Source organism: Carassius carassius, chromosome 50 (genome assembly GCF_963082965.1).
Source record: "Carassius carassius chromosome 50, fCarCar2.1, whole genome shotgun sequence".
NCBI lineage: Eukaryota > Metazoa > Chordata > Actinopteri > Cypriniformes > Cyprinidae > Carassius > Carassius carassius.
The window spans coordinates 9,550,774-9,573,646 of NC_081804.1; the positions used below are offsets into that span (position 1 = coordinate 9,550,774).

The 22,873-nt window shown below is 35.6% G+C and overlaps 2 protein-coding genes across 3 annotated transcripts in view; both read right to left on the reverse strand.

The window, feature by feature from the left end:
• Window positions 1-15,620, reverse strand: part of LOC132133788 (microtubule-associated protein 1A-like) — a 30,466-nt gene extending 14,846 nt beyond the window's left edge. Inside the window, exons 1-2 of one of the 2 annotated variants that reach the window (XM_059546758.1) lie at window positions 15,333-15,620; window positions 12,777-12,878 (exon numbers count right to left, since the gene is read on the reverse strand). In XM_059546758.1, the coding sequence (XP_059402741.1) occupies window positions 12,777-12,878; window positions 15,333-15,585 (355 nt within the window). In that variant the 5' untranslated portion in view covers window positions 15,586-15,620. Of the gene's footprint in view, window positions 1-6,022; window positions 6,197-12,776; window positions 12,879-15,332 lie in introns of those variants that run through there. The other variant, XM_059546759.1, reaches the window with a different exon arrangement.
• A 4,326-nt stretch (window positions 15,621-19,946) lies between these two features.
• LOC132133389 (cocaine- and amphetamine-regulated transcript protein-like) lies at window positions 19,947-21,116 on the reverse strand. The gene is made up of 3 exons (XM_059546181.1): window positions 20,846-21,116; window positions 20,592-20,675; window positions 19,947-20,293 (listed from the first exon to the last, which is right to left on the reverse strand). The coding sequence occupies exons 1-3, from the start codon at window positions 21,092-21,094 to the stop codon at window positions 20,186-20,188; spliced, it is 441 nt and encodes a 146-aa protein (XP_059402164.1). The 5' UTR covers window positions 21,095-21,116; the 3' UTR covers window positions 19,947-20,185.
• Between the last annotated feature and the right edge of the window lie 1,757 nt (window positions 21,117-22,873).

Sequence of the window (22,873 nt, forward strand, 5' to 3'; positions counted from 1 at the left end):
TTTTCCACAGTCGCTAAAGAATGGGAAAGAATGTAGCAATGTAACAGTGGTCCAAAAGTCTAAGGCCAAGTCCAAGGGATCTAGTGAATCTGTTAAAGAACAAGCAATTTCATAACCGCTGATTATTAATTAATGACTTAATTTTTATAGCGCAAACACCTTAATTGCATTAGCATCATAAAACACGAAGTCATTTTTAAGAAGGTCTCAGTGAAGGATCAAGTCCTACCTCACCTGACCCGCTTGATATAAATATCTGCTCATGAACTTCAAAAATGAGAGCACTCTGTTAAAAAAAGCTCAAACAGTGGTATGGTAGAAGACAGACCAAGCATCAGCGCTGCTCCAGATATTTTGCTCTAGATATGGTCACCCAAGAGATTGAGGCCTGTGGAAGTTTGGGAATAGAATCGCCTTATCTGAGCATCTAAAACAGTCACTCATGCCACCGTCTTATGTGCTTTTGGGAGCAGATAACCTTGTGAATGGCAGATCTTACTGTAGCGCACTGTATCAGCAACACTAAATCTGTTTGTCCCAATGGAACAAGCCATTTAATTCCCATTTCATGTACAAGTGACACAGAGGTCGTGCAATGTTATGGCATTTCTTTTTATTTAAAATGCAAGATGAACTTTCATTAAGCATGAAGCACCACAGGTGTTTGTTGCTATCTAAAGTACTGTAGCTAACTAGCTTTTCAGAACGGAGGGAATTAATGTTACTTTTGAGGGACTTATTGTAAAACGTGTCATCAATCTAATCTTAGTCCAGTGCCCTGGTTGAGAGAAGTATGATAGTAAACTTTAAAAATCCATTAAAGTAATACACCGATTATTATAAATTAAACTGCCAGTGGCCATCATTCATTCAAATGAGCAATTTCTGCCATGCTATACACTCTATAAAGACCTAAAACAACACTAACACAAGCTGCCCAATATTTCTTTGAACTCTTGACACTCCCTGTTGCATCTTCACAAGAAGTGAATGCCCTAGTTTCTTCTGGTAATCCTAGTCCTGTGATTTGGCAGTGGCGAATGATTTCTGCTGTAAGACATATTAAAGCCTCTTTTATCACGGATGTGCCACTGAATCTCAGACAGTCACCTGGGGAAAGGGTGTGGCACAATGACCCAGCAGGAGTGCATGTAGTGCTTTTATGCCTCATTTGCATGGACCATTTCTGATTTGAACTATTATACTAGAAAATACTGATTCACAGAACTCAAAAATAGTAATGTCTAATAACTAGTACAATAAGATGGCAGTCTATAACTTGATAGAAGACATAAATGAAGCTGCATATGCAATCTAATTAGTATTTATGTAGATATAGAATATAGAATAATTAGGGCTAATTATTAAAATCAAAACCAAAATGTGTAATAAATACCTCAAAATGTGTACAATATAAATAAATTTCAGTTTGTGAATTGCGAAAAGAGCACATTAGGTAAGGCCATATGTGGGCTACAGAGGAAGCAAGTTTTAAAGCAATCAAAAGGGTATGAGAAGATTGTTGGTACTGTACCACTGTTACCTTGGGGGCCAGAAAACTCCAACCTAAGGCTGAGCCAACTATGAGATCATGCCACCATACAGCCCATTCATTAGCATTTGAAGCCACATCATTGTGGTCCTGAATAAAGGCTGGATTTTTCTCCAACACTGACGAGACTCCACAACACTGCGGCATTTCACAACAACGTCCTGGTGTCACACAGATTTCTTATACATAATATGGCTACATAAATTTGACATTTTAATAGGCAGGAACGAAAGAACAATAAAGAAAAGTATTAGATCTTGAAGAAACTAGTAGCTTGATAAGTGCATATTTTATTCCTGATAACTGGCCTTATTTTGCAAAGATATAATATATTCTCAGAACACTGGTGGGTAGGCAGTTCAAATAAAGGAAAATGTCATGAGTACACACCAAGTGATGTACCAAGTTGAAAATACACATGCTGAGATGTTAATAACGTTTAAACTGCAATATAGAGGAGTGCTTATGAAAGCAGGTAGAAAGCAGTATAAATAGTAGACATCTTCTAGTCTAAAAGAGGACATGGGTCTGTTCTGAGTCAAAATCTGCTCTGAATGTCAGTGTTTCCATAGTCCTTTAACCAGATGATTTACAGACAGCTTATGGCTGGATTTGAAAACTATACTGTATACATTTTCCATTGCGGCAACAAAAGTGTGCTACTTTTATGTCTCTCCTACCGCTCTTAATCTCTATTGTAATATTAACGCAAGTGGGCTAATTGCCGCCATCTTAGAACTTAAAACAGTCATTGCGTCATAAAACCGCAGAAATAAAACTCGGCATAAAACCATACTGTTTAGAAAAACATGGAACTAATAAGGCACATAAAGAAATCAGATAATGTATTAGTTAGCCAGTCATGAAAAACTAAATAAAAAAAATAAGTCCTGATGCCTGGGTTTGTTTTATGTTAAATAATTATTTCATGTGATCATACTTTACATATTGGGTGGCAATGACTCATGCATTATTTAAAAATTAAAGATGTATTATTGAGTTCAAGCTTGCATTTAACTCCCAGATTACAGATGCTATCATTCCACATTCCTAATATCCAGTCCTGCTGCAGTAACATTTCACACAAAGAACTGTACCAAAGAAACAACATTTAATGCAGAAAGTCTCCAAAGGCAATGTGTATGATTAACAAACAATGAGGTAAAAGATCTCAAACCAGAACAAGCAACAATTTAGACAGGCCAATTTAGATCACAGTGATTCAACAGCAGTGAAGGAATTCTCACTGCAGCTCTACAAAGGAAAGAGAGGAGGATCCTCCCACACTGAATTTGCAAGCTCCCAGGGATGATGGCCGTTTGTGCACTCACCCACATACACACCAACACAAACGCCCTTCAAAAGACTGAAAAAAGACTGAAATATGTCACCAAAGGGTGAGTTTGAAGCAAATGGGAGAGAATCATCATATCACCTCGCTGTGACCGTGAGTGCTTGTGACATCACACCTCATTTTCAGCACATTTAACTCAACTCATGCCTGCGCTTTCATGCAGCTCAACTGCACTTTCATCAAAACCATTCAAATTCCCTCTATATTGAAAGCGGCTTTATTAAAAACTTAATGAGCAGGTGCCATGAGCCATGCAATAAGTTCTACCAGTATACATTTAAATTGGCTAATGAGCTGACTCATTATAAATACTCGGAGTAAACAAGTAAATTTGATTTTAATGGTTTATTTTGACCGCAGTAAGCAATCATTCCACTTAAATGTTTGAGGAAAAAGATAAGGACAAAACTGCATGCCTGTCTTAAGATATTCATTTGTAATTAAAAGTGCTACAATCCACAGATGGGCACCTGCCACTTAAGTTGTGTCCATTTCCACTGAGTAATCCACCAATGAGAGGTTGTTCGTTCGTTTCTGACCATTCCTAAATCTGGAAAGTTTCCAATGTTGAGTCGCTAATATTTTCTAGGTTGGACCATTCATTTGTGTTGTCCGTGAAAACTAGGTCTAAAATGGCTGTTCCTTTTTCAGCATTTTCCAATGTCAAACGGAACAAAGCATGAGTCACTTTGGTAAAGCCCAAGCACCCAATCGCCCTTGTCTTAAATAGCCCATTTTAATCTGTTGCAGATGGACGTGCCCTTCAGTGTCCTAACATTGAGCCTCAAATCAATCATATCATGAAAGCTTGATAAAGAATCTCTCTAAAACCTAATTACAGAGCACACTGCCTCAAAACAAGACCAATTAAATAAGATTATAGGTTTGGAAATTACACCTCATATTATAAAGACACTCTCAAAGTAAAGCAGGTCCACTAAACATTCTGCACCTCTACCAGCTACTACCAGTACCAATGGGACAGTGACTCAGCAGCTGATGTCAGTGGGTGTTTCTCTATATAAGAATCCCACCCAGACAGCTGCATCAGAAAAGAGAACTAAGGAACAACTGAAACATTTCAGCACTGAGCTCAAAAGCTAACAATCAATTAGAGTACTTAGATCATTTAGTTCAAGCAGGTCTAATTTGGTTCATTGATGTTTTTGTACTCCTATGATAAAAATAAGTTCAGAGCAAAACAACTGAACATTACTACTAGCGTCAGCTGTGACGAATAAAGCAAAGAGTTTAATTGGCTTCTACGATGATATTCAAACATGGAGCGAGTCATCCGTTAAGTCATTATATTTCGTGAATGGTCCGTAAGCAGCCAGATGTGCAAATGCATTGAAAACAGAAAGAGAGAGAAGGGGCAACGAGATAAAGAGTCACAGATAGCAATGCTGAGTCATAGAGCAGCAAACAAATCAGTGGCTCTTCAAACCTACTGACAAGCTGGACAGCCTTTTTGGGCTGGATTCATGGATTGCTAATTGTTTATGAATGTATCAAGATAGTATATTATTGAATTATAGTAAATAATTAACCTGAACTTAGTGGAATCACTGTTTAAGAAAAAAAAAAAAGATAGAGATAGAGGTGACTGTCAAAACAGAAAAAAAAATAAAAAACTGAACTGCTTACCCAGGAAGCATTATACGTTTTGTAGAATGCTGACGAGGAAGGCATCTTACTAGATTCTGAGACAGAACCAATACTTTGCACTATTTTGGTTGTAATTTTATTGGAATTGTAGAACGAATGAGTCTTTTGGGTCAGTTATTTTTACTCAATCAAAAACATACTGCATAACCAATACAGTCCGATTCTCAAACGAATGACTCTTTTGAGTCGGTTCTCTTGAGTGAATCAAAACATACAGCGCCAGCAGTGTGATTAAAACATCAAACGAATGAATAATTTGAAACGTTTTTTTTTTTAAACGTCAGTAGGAGCAGTAGTTGTATTTAAATGACTCGTTAATAAACCGCACATGTTAACTTGTAATTAAATGTTATGCCATTTTGAACTAATAAGTGTGTGTTATGTTATATTTAGTAAGCTTAATAAGACTTCAAATAGTACATTGATATGAGTTTTATTGGAATCTGTGGTATTTCTGGAATGAACTAAAATGCTACCATATTTTTCTATTTTATGTAATATATAGCCTAGTCATGTAAAATATTTTGCATTTAATTCATCTAAAATATCTGTGAATTATACGTTTCTATAAACATATCTTTCGCAAAAAATATTTTGTGGAAATCTAAAACGATCTCCACCACTAATCATTTCTAATCGACTAATTTCTTCTACAGAAACTGGCTTCTAAAAGAATCGTTAATAAACAAAAATCTTTCAAATAATTACACCAACTCTAACATGAACATTCCTGATTATACCTCACAACTTTTGAGAATATTTTATAATCTTCCGGATTAATACGTACAAGTTTAGCATCTAGACACAGCCGCCCTAAAATATCTCTCTGCAGAAGTGTGTCATGCAGCAAAGAATCACTTCTCGTGGTCATTTACGAGAAGCCCAAAATAATAAAATAATGAAACCACTTCAAATACCTACTGAAAAAACTCTCAAATAATTTCACAACCTCATATATATATATATATATATTAAACGCAACTTTAGTTAGCCTGTCCGCGCGAGCTATCCGCCAACCTCCGTCCATCACAAATGTATCCAGTTAATTTGGATAAATCACAGTAAGGTTTTGATCGTACACTCTGTCCCCAGACATATGTCGCAATTACAGGTAAACGACTGTCTGGACGTTTAATTACACATTTATTCGGTGTCATGTAGACTATAGCGACATAAACGCATCATAAAGCCTATGTGGCGTCCCATAAGCCATGATTACGCGATCAAACCCATTAAAAACGTCAAGAAGAAGAAGACAAATATGCGGTCAAATAAGGATACGCGCCCTCCGCGACGTCATAGTCTCATGAAGCAAAGTGTTACTGCCTGTTTGCATTACAAGACTCTTTGTCCGGATCACTGCGACACTGCGTAAAAGTCACGCCAGAGACCGCATCGCACGCTAGATCGCAGTCTCTGTAGTTTGCATGACAGAAAGTGATACATACCGTACGCTGATGCGGGCAGCTTTAACAGTGCGTCGTGTGTCTCGCGACTGATGGGTGTTCGGGAGCGCAGTCGCTGCTCTGTGTGTGAGGGAGGGGCCGGAGAGTGTGTGTGGGTTGGCAGATTTGGGTTCTCGAGCAGAGCGGGATGGTTGCAGCAACTCTGGCTGCAGCCACCCGCCAATTAAACCACAGATGCAGCTACTGTCTGAAGAGGAGGGTTAGGCGGTGGGGGGAGGAGGGGGAGTTAGTGATACTTTCAATGCACCACAAGTAACCCTTTCATGTCTAATATTGTATTACATTATATTCATTCAACATTATTTCCAGACTCAAGGTATATATGGCTATTACATGTTATATGCCATTTACCCGTAGGCATCCATCCTCATACTCGGATGAAAACTAAATAAGTGACAACTGAACAGATACAGGTGAGTTTTTATTAATGTAGCTGGTAGCTTTTCATCCCAACAGCACAGGGTTTTGTATTATTCTATATTTTATGTTTTTTGTTTGTATCAGTTCATAATCAACATTTGTAGATTAATTTTCACTGATTTTTCAGGGTTTTCTTTTTAAGTTTGTGTTGCTGCTGCATTGCACTGGCCTCCGACAAGCTCTATATAAAGCCTGAATGTACTATATAATGTACATTTGGTCTGTTGCACGTTAAACTCATGTGGTGGCATCCGGAGACAGGCTGCTCAATGTAAAAAAAAAGGGACCGTTCATACAGAACAAATGTTTTCAATGTTGCCATGTTTGTATGCGTCTCATGACACAATGTAATGCTCAAGTTAAAAAAAGTTAAACTTTTAAAAAACATAATTGACATTTTTCTAAAACACATCTGTAGACCTTCTGTGTCTGAAATCGCATACTGATTACTGATACTGATTAGGAATTTATTTTGCGACCTCATGGGATGGTAGTGTCGACCAAAAGCACACAGAATTTGGTGGAAATAGTAGATCATCCAGGTATCCAAGCATGTTTCAATTAGGCTATTGGTTTTTGAGTCCTACATCTGCCACATTTTAGGTCAACAAGATTTGCGAGTCAAAATTAAATCAAAATGGAGCCTATTCTCTTTCAGCAAGCCCTCTTATTTTTCAGCCCCTCTTTTACACCTACATGTTTTATAGAGACCACTTTGATAATCCAGTCAATTCTCAATGGGTTGAATAAAGTTCTCCCATACATTTAGTCTCTGTTTCACCCAGGAATGTCACATCATCAGTTTTTATAGTTTGTTGCAGCCTTACTGAATGAGTGCTTGACATGAATAAGTTTGCTGCAGGCAATGCATGGCTTTATGTCATCAGAAGATAACTACATTTTGGTGCAGTGTTTTCTTCTGCTGTGCCCATTCTGCCAGACAGGCCATATTTTCAATTTCCCCTCTGTTGAACATATATTTTGATATGCTTTTCATATGTAATTCACAGTCAGATCAGCACAGATAATCAGCAAATGCTCAATTGATGAGGATTTATTGTCTTATTTTATTCTGGGTAGTGATTATAAAATGAATGGAGCAAACATTTGATTTTCTCTCTCACTTTCCTTATGTGTATTTTGTTGATTCATGTAATTATTAATGATTAAATGTTGTTCAAATGCCCTAGAAAACTTACTGTCATAACCAATGCATCCATCTGATGGTTCACTGAAAACAACATATCGATGAAGTAATGTTAAAATCAGTGCCAAATACTTTTTACACTGTTTTAGTGCTTTGACTCAAACTGAATCTGCAGTGTTATCAATATCCTGATCATAAATTATTGAGCAGCCTCAATTATGCATGACTGACCTCCCTCCCTAGGATGTCAGCACAAGTTGCATGAATGAATGGCTCTAAAACACTATAATATTACATATATTTTAACTATATATATATATACTACTGATAAAAAAAAATTGGGTCAGATTTTTTTTACGTTTTTGGAAGTAGTATTTTATGCTCATCAGTGCTGCATTTATTTGATCAAAATACAGCAAAACAGTACAATTATGAAATAATATGACAGTTTGAAACAACTGGTTTCCATTTGAACATTTTTCAAAATTTAATTTATTCCCATTATTGAATAGCTGAGTTTTCAGTCTTCAGTGTCACATTCTTCTTCAGACATCATTCTAATTTGCAGGTTTGCATATGGCATATTATCAATGTTGTAAACAGTTGTATAAACATGATAAACATGTTTACTGTCACTTTTGATCAATTCAATTCATCCCTGCTTAATAAACCTACTAATATCCTAAAAAAATCTTACTAATCCCAAACTTTTAAAAGGTAGTATACCTTATGATTTCTAAAATGAAAGAAAGTCTTCCATATGTCCAAAGTCAAGGCTAGTTACAAATCAGAAATTCTGTGAAAGTCCTCCAGCTTCTTCATTTACCAGTACCTGCTCATTTCACTTAACGTTTGCTGTTCATCCATAATGTATGTCAGATCACATAAACATTTCCAAAAAATTCATAAAACTGCATAGCAAAAATGTTTCCAAGTCGAAACACAAATGATAATCTGTTTAATCAGTCTGAGTGTTTTTGTTCCTGATTTCAATGTCTGTGTGTAGCCACGGATGTCTCCCTGGCCTTTTGTATCAGTGGAAAACAAAAGCTTGCTGAAGATTGCACAAACAGCTGAGGGGATTGTGTTTGTTCTAGCACTTACTATTATTGTACTTACTATTATTTACCTCTTGGATTCCACCTCATTCCCTCAAGGCCACGATCTAAGTGTTATGAAAATTATCTTTTGCTAGTGTCAAGAGCAGCAGACCTTTCCTGAGTTTCGACTTTTTATTTATATTCAATGCTAGTATTCTGCTTTAAGTATTTCATCAAGTAAAATTCAGCAGTTTTAGGGCAAAGGCACGCTGAAATCTGTCTGAAATGTCTTTACAGTCACTTTTGATAAATTGAATGCATCTTTGGTGAATAAACATATTCATTTCTTTAAAAAGTATACATTTGTGAAAAATCTTACCCTAATCTTTTGAACAGAAATACACACACAAATATGAATACTTCAAAAGAGCTTTTAAATTTTAGAAGTATGAAGTTTTGGCTTCATGTGATTGTTCAGTTTACCCTAAAGCATCAGTGAAATTCATAATTATGGCTCGGTGCTTGCATTATAAATAGGTCCCGCTTGAGGCTTCAGCTCTAGAGTACCAATTTCCTTTGTGTGTATCCTGAGAGAGAAAGGAAAGAGTCAAATTGATGGTATAAACTTGTACATGAGGACCCTTATTGCACTCCCGGTGACACTATTAAAGAAAATGACTCCCTTCTTCTCCTTTTAAACTGTTAAAACAAACTTTTGTCTATTCGTGCTAAATTTAAATCAGCAACGTAAGCAAGATAACACTCTTAAAATGTGTTTGGGGTTGTAAAGAATTGCTTTGAGGGTCTTGTGGGAGACACAAATCACATAGAGTCAGAGGGAATGTCTGGGTCAGATTCTGGTTAGCACTAGCTAGGTGCTGTTAGCCAGGACATTCACCAAAGTGATAGACAAGGTCAAGAGGTCACGGTTTGGCTAGTTACTTCACATACTTCACTTACAGTCCTACAGTCCTAAGACAACAACTGCCTTTCAGATGCATGGGAGTGCTAACGGACAGTCTTCTCAATGTATTATAGACTTTGTGAGTAAGTCTGAGGGGAACTCGTGACTCAGACGGGACTGTAAATATAGGAAAATTCTTCTCCAGACCATTACTTTCCTGCCTGCAGACAATCAGTCTTCCCAAACGCAGACTCACAGAGCATAACAGTGGTCGAAAGGTCTCATTCGGTATCTCTAATAGGATATTTGAGGAGATGGAGCCTGTTAGCAGCTAATGCAGTGGTGGTCACAGTTGAATAAAAACTCAATTATACAAGTATCTAATATTACCAAAGCAAAAACTATTATTTTACTGCAGGCCGCTATTCCTGCTCATGACATTTCTTAGAATACATTAAGATGTCATAAATCTATACAGTGTCATATTCATTGGATAACAACAGTTGTTTATATTATTATCGATATAATGTGCACATACTCCTCTCCTCATAAAGCACACTCATTAGCCCCTCACAACGACGCTCACCTTGACTAAAGCCTAGATGCAGGTCACCATGGAAACATAGTAAAAGGAGAAAGGAGGATGAGTGACTCAGTAAAAATGAAAACACTGATCATGCTGTTTCTTTGCCATGAACCTTCTCCCAAGTCACATATTTCTGTGTAATAGAAATAATTTATAAAACTGAATTTTCGGTTGCTGCATAATATTTTTGTGGAAAAACATGATACATGTTTTTTTCAGGATCATTTTATAAATAAAAAGATTTAAAACAATTTATATGAAATTAATTTTATTTAATTTTGACAAAAAAAACTTGACATAAATGTCTGTCACTTTTGATCAATTTAATGTGAATACATTTATTTAAATGAATAAAAAATAAATTAATTAATTAAAAAATCATATTAACCCCATACTTTCATACTTTTGAATGGTGGTGAATATAATAATTATAATTACATCATGACTACTATGATTTCCATCTTTAAAATGAGTGAGTTTAATATTTTATTCAATATATTCTGACATATGAGACGGGGACATGAAAATGTGCTGCCTAATAGGAATGACACCGCTGTATCTTTTAGCCACCTGTAGTTCATTAACAGCAAGAGCAGCTCTCAGGTCTCAAAGGGCTTCAAACTGCTGAGTAACTGAGTGCAGACCACCCTCAAGGGCTGTGGGTATAAAATCGGCCATTAAAACTGACACTTACCAAAACAAATGAGAAGATGTGGATATAAAGAGTGTCTACAAATACAAAACGGTTGGAACATTGTTTGACCTCTTTTGACATTGTTCTGCATTACTCATAATATCCGTTAGATGGCAGCATCTCTTCATTTTATATTTATAAAGACCATTTATAAGGAAGGACTGAGAACTCAAGAAAGAAAAAAATTGCAGTATACCCTTGGTAATCAAAAGGAATTCAATTTCAAGTGCTTATATGGCTGAAAAATGAACCAATCATCCATCCGTCCTAGACAAAGAAATTCTATTAGCCAATACGTTATCTATCATTTTGTTCCCATTTAGAATAGAAACACATCTATTTGTGCCCTAGGACAGCCAATGAATTCCCCTTAGTTTGAATGTCATTGATCTATGCTAAGGTGCATGCTAAATATGATACGTCGAATCGATACTGTGGTCCCGTTTGCACCATTAGCCTGGGAGCCTTGTGTCTGACAGGCCTTGAGCCACAGAAAAGCACAATCTGAGACATCAATCTTTAGTGGTTGTTAACCTCGTATCACCCCACAGACCAGTCATCACAATCTGATCTAAGCACACATCATGTCCTTCAGCAGGGTCAGAGGCCATTCAACTCCACTCTACCTCCCAAGCTTTATTCCATCCATTTAGTGCTATTTTGATCTAACCCTAATAAGCATTACTAAGCACATAATTCACATATTTTGTTAAAGACATGTATGGTGCCTGAAGTAATGTAGCTGACTGAGAAGAGATGTGCTATTACTTTTTCAAATCTTTTGGATTTGCCTGGTTTTTGGATTTCTGCAGGACCAAAAGTTTTTGTTTCTTTTGCTACTTCTTCAGTCTGTGAGGTTTTGGAGGTTTGAGTTAGAATAGTTTGTGAGAGCGCGGTTAAAAACACAATGAGGCTGTGAAGCAAACTAGTGAGTAGACAAGGTTTTTTTGTCTGGTGTATTGACGTGTAATGTTCCCAATAACCAATGTTGTCCCATTTAGCCACTTGATAACAGCCAACATTTTCAGGACAAGTAAAAAAAATTAAAATAAAAATTAATGTGAAAATATCTTCAGCTTGTGTTAACCACAAACCTTATTTCACTCATTTAACCAAAAACCCATTCAGAAAACCCACTGACTTCAGAACAATGAAAACAGAAGTGCTAAAATAATCACTTAAAGGGTTTTGGCTTACAGAAATACACAATCTCTGCAGCGCTCTGTTGTTATATGAAAGCATTATGCCATTTGCAGTCACTGTTGGTTGGAACATAATCTGTGATTACATGCAGTCCTGTGTCTATATATATTCAGCTCAAAAGCACTCTATGCTAAATTACATTGCAATTTACATTTTGAAATATGTTCCATGTACTGCATCATACACCTCCTCTGACAGCAGCTTAATGTTTAAAATGTATAGTAAGGCACTTTCTCAGCAATACTTTGCCATTCGCTTTTATAAAACAGCCTGTCTTACACGAGGCACATTTAAGTCTTTATGACTACACAGATCAAGGTCCGTCCGGCCCAGCAGTCAAGCTCTGGCTCTGCAGCTTCTCTCTTCCTGACACAGCTCTTTGATTACCGCTGTGCAAGGCAGGCCCCGTGCAAACACACATACTGGACTCCCCGTTGAGAGATTCTCAGCGCTGCATTAGCGGCATATCATGCATGTAATGTGTGAGCTTGCCGTAAGCAAGACCACTGCAGCAGTGTGACCTTGGGCTGGCAATATGTGTATGAACAACTTAACTCCAAATAAAAATACTTATTTATGTGTGGCATGCTAAGAAATAAATAGTTTATCCTTGCAATTGTTAATTTTGCTTGAGATTTTTATCTTTTTTTATACAGTAAATTTTTATATAACCTTCTGTCTTCCTACATTTGATTTCAACTCTACTGCAGGATCTAGATGGCATCCTTTCAATCGGACTGACCTCTGACCTCGGCTGAGAACTGGGCGGAATGTCTGGTTATGAAAAGCTGTAGTTGGTGGTCCAGGTCACATTCGGACACATCGATGTCCCAGGAACGGATACCTGCAGGTACAGAGAGACATGTGACATGATCAGTATAAGCAAAGCACTTGAAATTACAATCGCACCCTTATTTCACATAATGAGCTTTACCCATATTTCTCTTTTTGCATATATAATAACTTTTTTTTTTTCATTACAAAGGATTATAACAATGTGTGAAAAGTAGAGTTTAAAATTGTTCAAATTTCCTTAAAAATTTTATCCTGATTATCCTAATAATATTCTTGTTCTAATAATATTTCAAATATTATATCAATTAAGTTTACTCATTTCAAGAAACTTTTAGTTTATATTTAGGTTGTAATTTTTCAGTCCATTTTTCAATGTGGTCTCAGACATCTGCCATATAGTTCTAAATATGAGGTTTATTGTATTGTGCTCAGAGTGTTACATAAGATCTCAAAATTTTAGATGTGTACTGAGTTGAACTTCAGAGTCCAAATTGGAGAATAAGGAAATGAAATTAAATCTCTATGCTTCTTAACTCTCCTCGGCTGCATGAGTCCTTCCTTCTCTCTTCTTCTTACAGATGAAGGGCTATCTTCTTCAACACTGAAATGCTGTCTCATTGGGATTTAAAACAGGTAATGACCGCAGAGATGACCCGGTACTTCTATTTTCTCAAAATAAGATTTACACTGCCTATAGAAACACAAGACATTCCTTACAGTATTGATTTCATTCTCATCGATATGCTAACTGCTGATTAAAAGTCTGTCAGAAGGAATGGGATAATCCTGGGGTTTCTAGACGTCCAAACATTAGAGAATACTGCAAAGTGAGTATGTCAGGACTGTAAATGTACTGAATGTGAGTAGCATAACAAGTGTACCATAGTTGACCCTGACTGTTACGCTCTAATTTGGTTGTTTCTCAGGTTTGTACAGTTGGCAGCTTTGATTTGTTACTTTATATACTGTAGCTTATGGACTTTTGGAGCGATTCATGTCAAAACTGTGTCAATACTGTAAACAAAAATGTTTTACACTCAAAACTCAAGTTTTGTGATCGTTAGAAGAAAAGTCAGTAGTAGTTATGAAAAGAAGGTAAACAAAAAAAACATATTTTAAAGTACTAAAGCAAAGAAGTTATAATAAGAATAAAAAGTAACCATTACTAGAGTCTATTCTGCCATATGAAAACACTATTAACACTGTAACTCAATGTACTTTTCTGTAAACTAATTGATGATTTATGTACTGTAGAAAAATAATCAATCCACAAAAATGTAAATGTTACTTTTTTTTTTCTTTTTTCCCTTCTTTTAAACCAAAGTACAAGTGATAAGTTCTTTGCACTTTTATACTTTTAATTTAATTACAGATGAATGAGATGTAGTACTCATAAAATCAATAAGAAATGATGGAAATTATTGAAAAACTAAACTTTAACGATTTGAATTAAAAATTCTGCAAACAAATTACTGTTTCAGTTGTTTAAGTCTATAAAATTTCATATCCTTGTATTTTAAGAAATATTTAGCACATTTTGTGACACAATAAGTTAAGTGTAAAAGAGTTCTGAAACTGTTCAGTATTCATAAGCTTAAATGTTCATTTAGATGCTATAAAAAGTACTCCTTTGATACAAAAGCTACATTTTACACTTTACTAACAAGCAATTTTAAAGAGCTAATATGTACCATTTAGGGGTTAGTGAGATACAAAGACGTTTTAGCCTTTGTACTTTGGGGTTCTGCCCCAGTGACAGCTTTGTACCTTTTTTCTGAGATTGTATGCACCTTTTCTTTGACTATTTTATGCTTGAAATACACACCAGGTACACTCGTACTGCCATAATTAATCACCAGCCCATAGAGGGTTGAAACACCTGCCCAAAAACTTAGTGGTAAATGAAAACATTTTAAACAGAAACAATATCACGAGATCCCCGTCCTTACAGAGCATCAAAACTGCAGCTTCATCAGTTTCAGCAACAAATGCAGAATTCCTGGCGCAGTGCTGTGTCCAGTCACGCGAGGTCGCCGCAGTGTGCTGCTGCTGCTGTTGCTGCTGGAACTAGTATGCAATGTCTCATCGGATCATATAACGCTCCAGAGATGTACACATGACTGACAGGCGATGTGTGTAGAAGTTAATTAATTACGTCCATTAAGCAAATTATATATTTGAGAATCTTTTGAAAATTGACATTTGCGACGTATTTAGACTGAATAATAACCTAAACACACCCACCGCAGTACAGTATGCAGCTTATAAAGGTGTCAACTTGCGATGAATGAAGTTAAAATGTCATGTTTTGACAATATTATACCATATAATACCATACTAACTTAATACATTTAAATCTGTATGAGAGTAAATTTGGTATCTGTCATAATCCACTGTGACTACATATACATTTAACAAAATAATTTGATAAAAAATTAAATCTGGGAAAATCATAAGTCATATTTGATGTGTCAGACGAGGCATGCTTTCAACAGAGGCTCACCGCGCTCTATGTGCTGTCTGGCGGTGTGCAGCTGGTGCTCTGTCGCGATCTCTCCGATCACGATGAGCATGTAGAAGTTTCCCTGGCGGGAGGTCGGGCCGCGGCGACGGAGCTGGCCGGGACACTGCAGCCGGTCCCCGGAGCCCAGCTGCTCGCGGTCCTCGTCTTCCTCCACCGTCGCCAGCGCACCTCGGGGCGGGATCTCCATGGAAACAACCCCTCGCACCGACGCCGGGCCTGCGGTTATCTCCATGACAACTGCTGCCACCTGCCTTGTCTGCAAGTTTAAGACCGGGAGGGCTGCTGAAACTGGGCGAAACTGGGCGCTGTTTACCTGCGCGTGATTGGCTAAAACACCATGCAGCTGTGTGATGTCAGGCTCGACGCCTAAAATAATAGCCTCGCGATGCAAACACGATGCAACATTACTAACTCAAATGTATTGGGCTATGATTTGAACAGTACCTCATAAGTGCAGTAAAGGTGAATATTCATCTGCTGTAAATAAATAATTTATGATCATTAAACGTTATTTAATAAGGTTTAATTGTTATTCCTGTCCATTACAATAGACAGGTTTTATATTGATGTGTGTGTATAATGATTAGATTACTAGCCATTTCTGATGTATGTAATAATATATTTTTTGTATTAATATATATAATTGTTATTATGAAAAAAATATGCTAAATAATCAGATAATGCTAAAAGCTTAAAGATGTACACTGCAATTAAATGCAAGTTAGTCAATGCATAAGCACTGCTGAGCAATCAAAATATTTGAATATATATTTTTATAAATAATATAAACGTAAATGGTTAATTGCCCCTATTTTGTTGCACGCTGACATTTTATTATATTCAATTCAATTTTATTTTATTTACATTTTTCTTATTTATTTATTTATTTAAATACATTTTGTATAAAATGGACTAACTGCATAAAATCTAATGTTCCTTTGAAATATGCATGGGATTAAATTAATTTAAAAACAAAAGCTGTTTAAAGAATATTACTGTACGTACATGCTTAAATCTGCCTAGATCAGTAATTTCCCTAATTTTATTAGTGTAAGGCAAATAAAGATTTAAAACAGAGAGAGAATGAGCGAGATGATATAAAAAATAAATAAATAAGAGTTTGGGCTTTCCCTCTGAAGGTGAGTTAACAAGCAGAAGCACCTGTTTTGCCATGGGATGGATTTTGCAGTGAGTCAGCAGTCTGTCTAATAGAAATGAGCTCAAACTGCCCTCTGCTGGACACTATAGACAAGTGCAAATAACATCAAATAATAAAAATATGGTCTTTTGTAGCCAGTGTTGCCAGAACTGGGATACTTTAACACTGTTGCCGCGGGTCAGTTGTAGTAGCGACCCGAATAACACGATATGTAACCTCTGGAATGCGAAAAAACATGTATTTAACCCCATGGAACGCGATTGGGCTAGTTTTGGGCTAGTTTTAAGTAGCCATTGGGCAGGTTGGCAAACCTGTTTGTAGGAGTATTTTTTTTTTTTTCAAAGGGCACTTGCAAATGAACTAGCAGACTGATTAACACAACATATCAGATATCAGGTATAAATGCTTTGGACAAAACAGTTACTTAACAATATTGCAACCTCAATGACTCTCTAATTGTTGTCTTATTCCTCAGATCCTCAGCACCTATGGGATTTAAAGTACAGACACTTTGACTGACAAGTCCAAAATTTTGCTGCCTAGGCAGTAAATGCCTTACTTAATTGCTGAGCTGAGGAGCTGAAATGGACCTGGCAGTTTTTCAAATGAGCTTTAGAGGAAAACCTTAAATCCAGACGGCAGGTAGGATGAAACTGCAGTCCTACACTCTGATCCATCAGGTGATGCTGGTATTTTTAGCTGCAAGCTGCCATATTAGATAGTCATGAGAAAGGCTCACACAGGATGCAAGCAAAAAGAATTAGCCAGGTAAGTTGTCTGAAGGTTGTGTCTGATGTCAAAACTTAAATCTCAATGTCAGTAAAATGTAAATAAAAATTTTGTTTCTATAATATTTTTTATATATTGTTTTCTAATTATTAAGTTAAAATGTATTAATTTATGTTAAATACAAAAAATTAAATAATAATTACATCTATTTATTTGGTATATTTATTGTAAATAATTTTATTTCACTTTATTCTAATATTTTAGTTATAATTTATATTAAATTCAGATTTATTTATTTATTTAATTTATTATTTTTTGCTGCAAGCTGCAATATTGGATAGTTAATAGAAAGGCTTACCCAGTGCAAGCAGAAGGAAATTAGAAGAGTACGTCATCTGAAGATCAGAACTCAAATCTCAATATCAGTGAAATCTTAAATATAAGCAATTATTTTATTTACATAATAAATTTTAATATATTATTGATATATCTTTCATGTAATTTTTACATTTTTAAATAATCATTTTATTACATATTTTATTTGTTATTTTACTTTTTTAAAATCATATTTATTGATATATTTTGCATACATTCATATATCAAGTTCCAAATTTTTGACTCTATATTCAATAGTCACTAGAAAGACTCACACAGAATGCAAGCAGAAAGAAATTAGCAAAGTCTGAAGGTTAAGCTTGAGGTCCAAATCTGAATCTCAATGGAAAAGTGCTAAGAATTGATACGAAATATGGGTAATAATGTTTCACCCAAAACGTACATGTTGAATCCTATTTTATTTTAATGTAAATACAAATATTTATTTAATAAACAATGTTTTTACATTTATTTTATGTTGTATTTTCTACTTTCGAAATGATTGTAATTATATATATATATATATATATATATATATATATATATAGCATTATTGTTTTATATTATATTTTATATATTCAAATATAAAATGTATAATTTAATATTAATAAATTAATATGTATTTTAAACTATGTATCCTAATTTAATTGAAATATGAACATTTAAATAATTTTGAATATATTTTACATATAAGTTTTTAGGATTTTATGATTTTACTAAACTTTCACAAAGCTATCAAAACTGTATTTGATCTCAGAACAAATTTGTTCTTTCTGAAGCAGAACTTTATTAGTACTTCGCCAATAATCGAGCTGTCAGTTTAATAAAACAGACATCATCTCCTGCCAGTTACTGTCCTGATTAGACCATTCAATCATCAATCACAATCAACATGAGATTACAGCGATGACCGTTTTCAATCCTCAACAATGACAGCAGCAGAAATCCATTCATGGTACAAATAATTCAGCACTGAAAGCTTTCAACTTTTCACAGCAACATAAAGCCTGGCTCTACTTTTCTTTTATGTCTCTAGGGGGCAACATCACATTCTTTTTTTTCATCCAAAAATGATGAAATATTGATCTGCAAAAGAGGTTTTGGGGAGCAGCACACATATGTGCCATCAATGACAAAGCTGAACAATAAGTCTAAAGGCACACATAAGCACCTTAAAGAAATTTAGGATGGATGTAGCCAGTGTTGGGCTTAACACATCTTAACAAATAACCATCAACACCAGATTGTCTATCGGAAAGGGTTCCAGGCGGCTGAGCCAAAGTAAGACGCTTCATAGATAGATTTACAGCTACTTTCTTTTTGAAGCCATCAGTTCGTGTTATGCTAATTGTCATCACTGACATATTATCTGTACGAGAGGCACTTTTGGCACCGTTTGACCAGTCAGAGGGAATATCGAATTTCTTTTTTTAACATAGACTCTGATCATAACAATCTGATTCTGACTCTTATGGCTAAGAGCTCGCTTACAGAGCCAGCTACACAAAAGCAAAGCAACATATGCCACTTGTCAGAACCTTGTTTAGCCTTGGTTCAGAACAAGTGGCAAGTAATTGAGTCCAAAAAAAGAAAGAAGAGATCAATGCAGCTCTTACAGGTAAAGGACAGATAAGTATTTTCAGGGCTCTACAGACTGAATGACAGTATGATTCTTATCCTGGTGCAGTGTTTAAATGTTATCCAACATTTTTTTCTTGCTACAAAATTGTATGTTTCTACTATGGAGCTGCACCATTTTCTGTAATTTAATAATGCTAAATATGATCTAAATAAATACTTATATATAATATCTAAATAATCTAAAATAAATATGAAATACTGTAGAGTTGAAAAAAGTTGAAAAAATGATTTTTGCACATTGCAGTTCACAGTTATTGACTAGTTTATTTAGGCAGCTGACAGTGACTAATGAGGGTTGGTCTTTCTTTTTTGTTTCATTTTACAGAATATGAACATAGAAACGTCATTAAATGTTATAAATGTTCTGCGTCAAATTCAGCTGTGACATTATTCTGGATATTTGTTATCCAGCTAAAACACTGTTCAACTGTTCAGAATTGTAACAATGCAAAATTTCATGATCCAACTAGCTCTGTGTGTGTGGTTCACATTCAATGATGCTGTTTAAAAAAAAAATTATTTTAGCTTTACTTTCATGGAAATTCTCCCCATTATTTGAATCATCCTTAAAAAACTAAATAAATAAAATAAAAAGTGGGGTTTTAAAAATAATTTTATTGTATTTTATCAAAAACATACTTATACTATTCATATTATGCAAATATAAAAGTAACTGATACACAGACAACTTTACAAAACAAGTTATATTGCACTTTAATGCACAAAACAGCAGACTAACATTAAGTATGACAGTATCACGTTTACATAAAGTAAATAATTGAAGAACAATTTCTTTACAACTTTGCTTCAGTGTCTTCAGTCTCTTCACTTAAAAAAATATTAATCTAAATAAAATTGTAGTTATTTATGATATATAATGCATATGGACTCAATCACATTACAATCCATTCAGAATTGTGTGTTTCCATCACAAACACTTTAACAAGAAAAAGTTGCAGAAAGCCCCGCGCGGACAGTCGCACATCTTTCCGATTCGAGAGCCTTTTCTGATCGCGCACTGCTCTCCCAAATCACACTAGCAAGAGAAAACAGGAGAGACCATGTTACTTTTGTCATTACAGCATTTGCGTTAGTGCGCAAAAGCGACCTGGTAAGCTTTATGGTTGGAGACCCGTAATGGATCATTAAAAAATAGGAATTTCCATTTAACAAATACTATTTATTGAAAATAAAATGACAATATATTTACTATTACATATAAATAAAAAAGAAACAGACACAAAGCAACAAAGACACCTATATATCCATGCAATTGGGCAATGTCCATGTCGCCAGCACAAGATACACGCACTTAATAAAGTATCAATATTTACCATGGGAACTTGACCAAATTTCTTCTCCCAAGGTGGAATTCGTTTCGTCTGCAGCTTTTCCAGAACTTCTTGCAGAGCCCCGAGCTGGTTTGACAAAACATTTGGAAAGATGTTTCCTTTCAGTCAAATCACTCGAAAATAAACCAAAATAACAATTCACACTTTTAAAAGTTCTGACACGTTTGTGTTTAGTCACTACACCATGATGTATAAGTGAATCTGTCCTATGTGCAATAAAAAGAAGAATTACTCACAAGCTGTTTTTCACTAGTCAGGTTTGGGTCTTTGGGGTAGAAGTCTCTTATGGCTCTTGTGTCCAGATCCACTTCTATCTCCGGGTTTGAGTCGTTCGCTTTGGTACCGGTCAACAAGCAGAGAAGCAACGCGCACACTGCCATGCGCGTCCTCAGACTGTAGCTCTCCATGGTCCTGAATGCAGGGAGCTTTGGCACCTGAGCGTGCAACGCAACGTCTCTATTAAAAGTTTTGGCGCAAATACCCATCTCAACAGCGTTGCACCCTTTTATGGGCTCCACAGCGCATGCATTTATGTGATCTGCTGTCGCCCCGCCTTTAAAATTGATTTCGTGCGCGCGTAAGCGTTATCGTACATTGCGTAAATGCTCCGGGGACAAGTCATCAAATGCGTTAATGTTGCCCTCGGAATTTTCAACTTCACTAAGAAAATATCCATCTATGTGTTTTGATTCAGTTGTGAGGAGCAGATACTGCAGGCTCTGTCGATTGTAAAAGAGAAGCTTTTGAACATTTTGGAGCACTTTGGAAAGCATGCATGGCTGTTTAAATCGGATTGCATAAGACTTTATACATATATGTCAATTAAAATATAATATATGCCATTTTTATAATAATTTAAAATTAGAGCTTACAACTGGAGTAGTTAAATACTATCTATCTGTGTATTATATACAGTGTTTAGCAAGAATTTTTTTGTAGACCAGAATATAAATACAGATGCTTGATTCTAAATATGCTTCACACAGCAGGGACTTCATAGAAAGACGCTTCTGCGTTACAGTAATTATACCAGGCGTATCTGGCTATATTTGAAAGACATGCACAAAATGAGGGGAAGATGGTTGCATATATTAAATGTCTTTTATTTTATTTATTTAGCATTTCAATACTTAAAGTTGTCAGAAACTTCAAACGAGCACATTCTAATATTTTAAGATCTGTGACATCATGTAGAAGAAATTATTTTGAGGTTGAATTTGATAGGCTATTTGTGTATCAGCAGATCAAACAATTTCTGCCCGACATTGTTCGCACTAACCATGAATTTGGAGAATACATCTCACAGTTAGGGTGCTGCATTCATGTGTGGAAATAAAATAAGTTCCCTGTCAGGTATATATGGAGTTTATCACACAAGAGTTCTATCCAAAGGTGATGTTTTTTAATTTCCCAACAGGACACTTTAACAATGGGCATGAGGCATATGACTCACTCTCTTTAGTCCATATCCATGTCAAAATATAACTGATCAATGGCAAACACACCAAGTGTCTTTTAGAAAAATTCAGCCAACCTCCTGTGTCTGTACAAAGCTGACAAGGCTTAAAAAACACAGACTGGGGTGTGTTAACAGGGGGGTTCACTTCCATATTTTATTTTGTTGCAAAATTCCCATTCTCCTAAATGACAATGGATGGCACCAAATAATACGCTGTGGGTATAAATTAACTGGAAATATGTGGCCCATAACCCCTGTCAATGAGTTTATAAATCAAACAGTGTGGTGAGCAAACACGTTCTTCTTTCCAAACAGGACTAGATCGGAAATAGAGGTTATGGGTGAATGAAAATCATTTTCATGAGTATTATATGTTCCTGAACCCCCATGAAAAATATATCCACCAGACAAGATTAGATTGAAGATTCAGAGATTTGACTGCACAAAATGACTTTCTGTGGCGGATTTAAAACATTTTGGGATGTTTTTCTAAATGCACTCATTCTCTTGGCTAGGCTGGCAAGCATTTAACTGTCCAGTTCATTGATTATGGAAAATTGCTAAACACACCAGTTTATGATCAAAAGGATGGTCATCATCAATGAACTTCATATACAGATGTTAAAATCACACAAATCAAAATCTGCCAGTGACATTTGCCTAAGGCCTTGAAAACAGGATATTTTCACAGCAAGTGCAATGCACAAACCTTCAGCTATTTTTAGCACTGCAGTGAGTGTTGAGTTAAGGGGTTTAAAATCTTACCCTTGTTCCACTGCCATATTCAGTCTTCGCTATGGGGCAT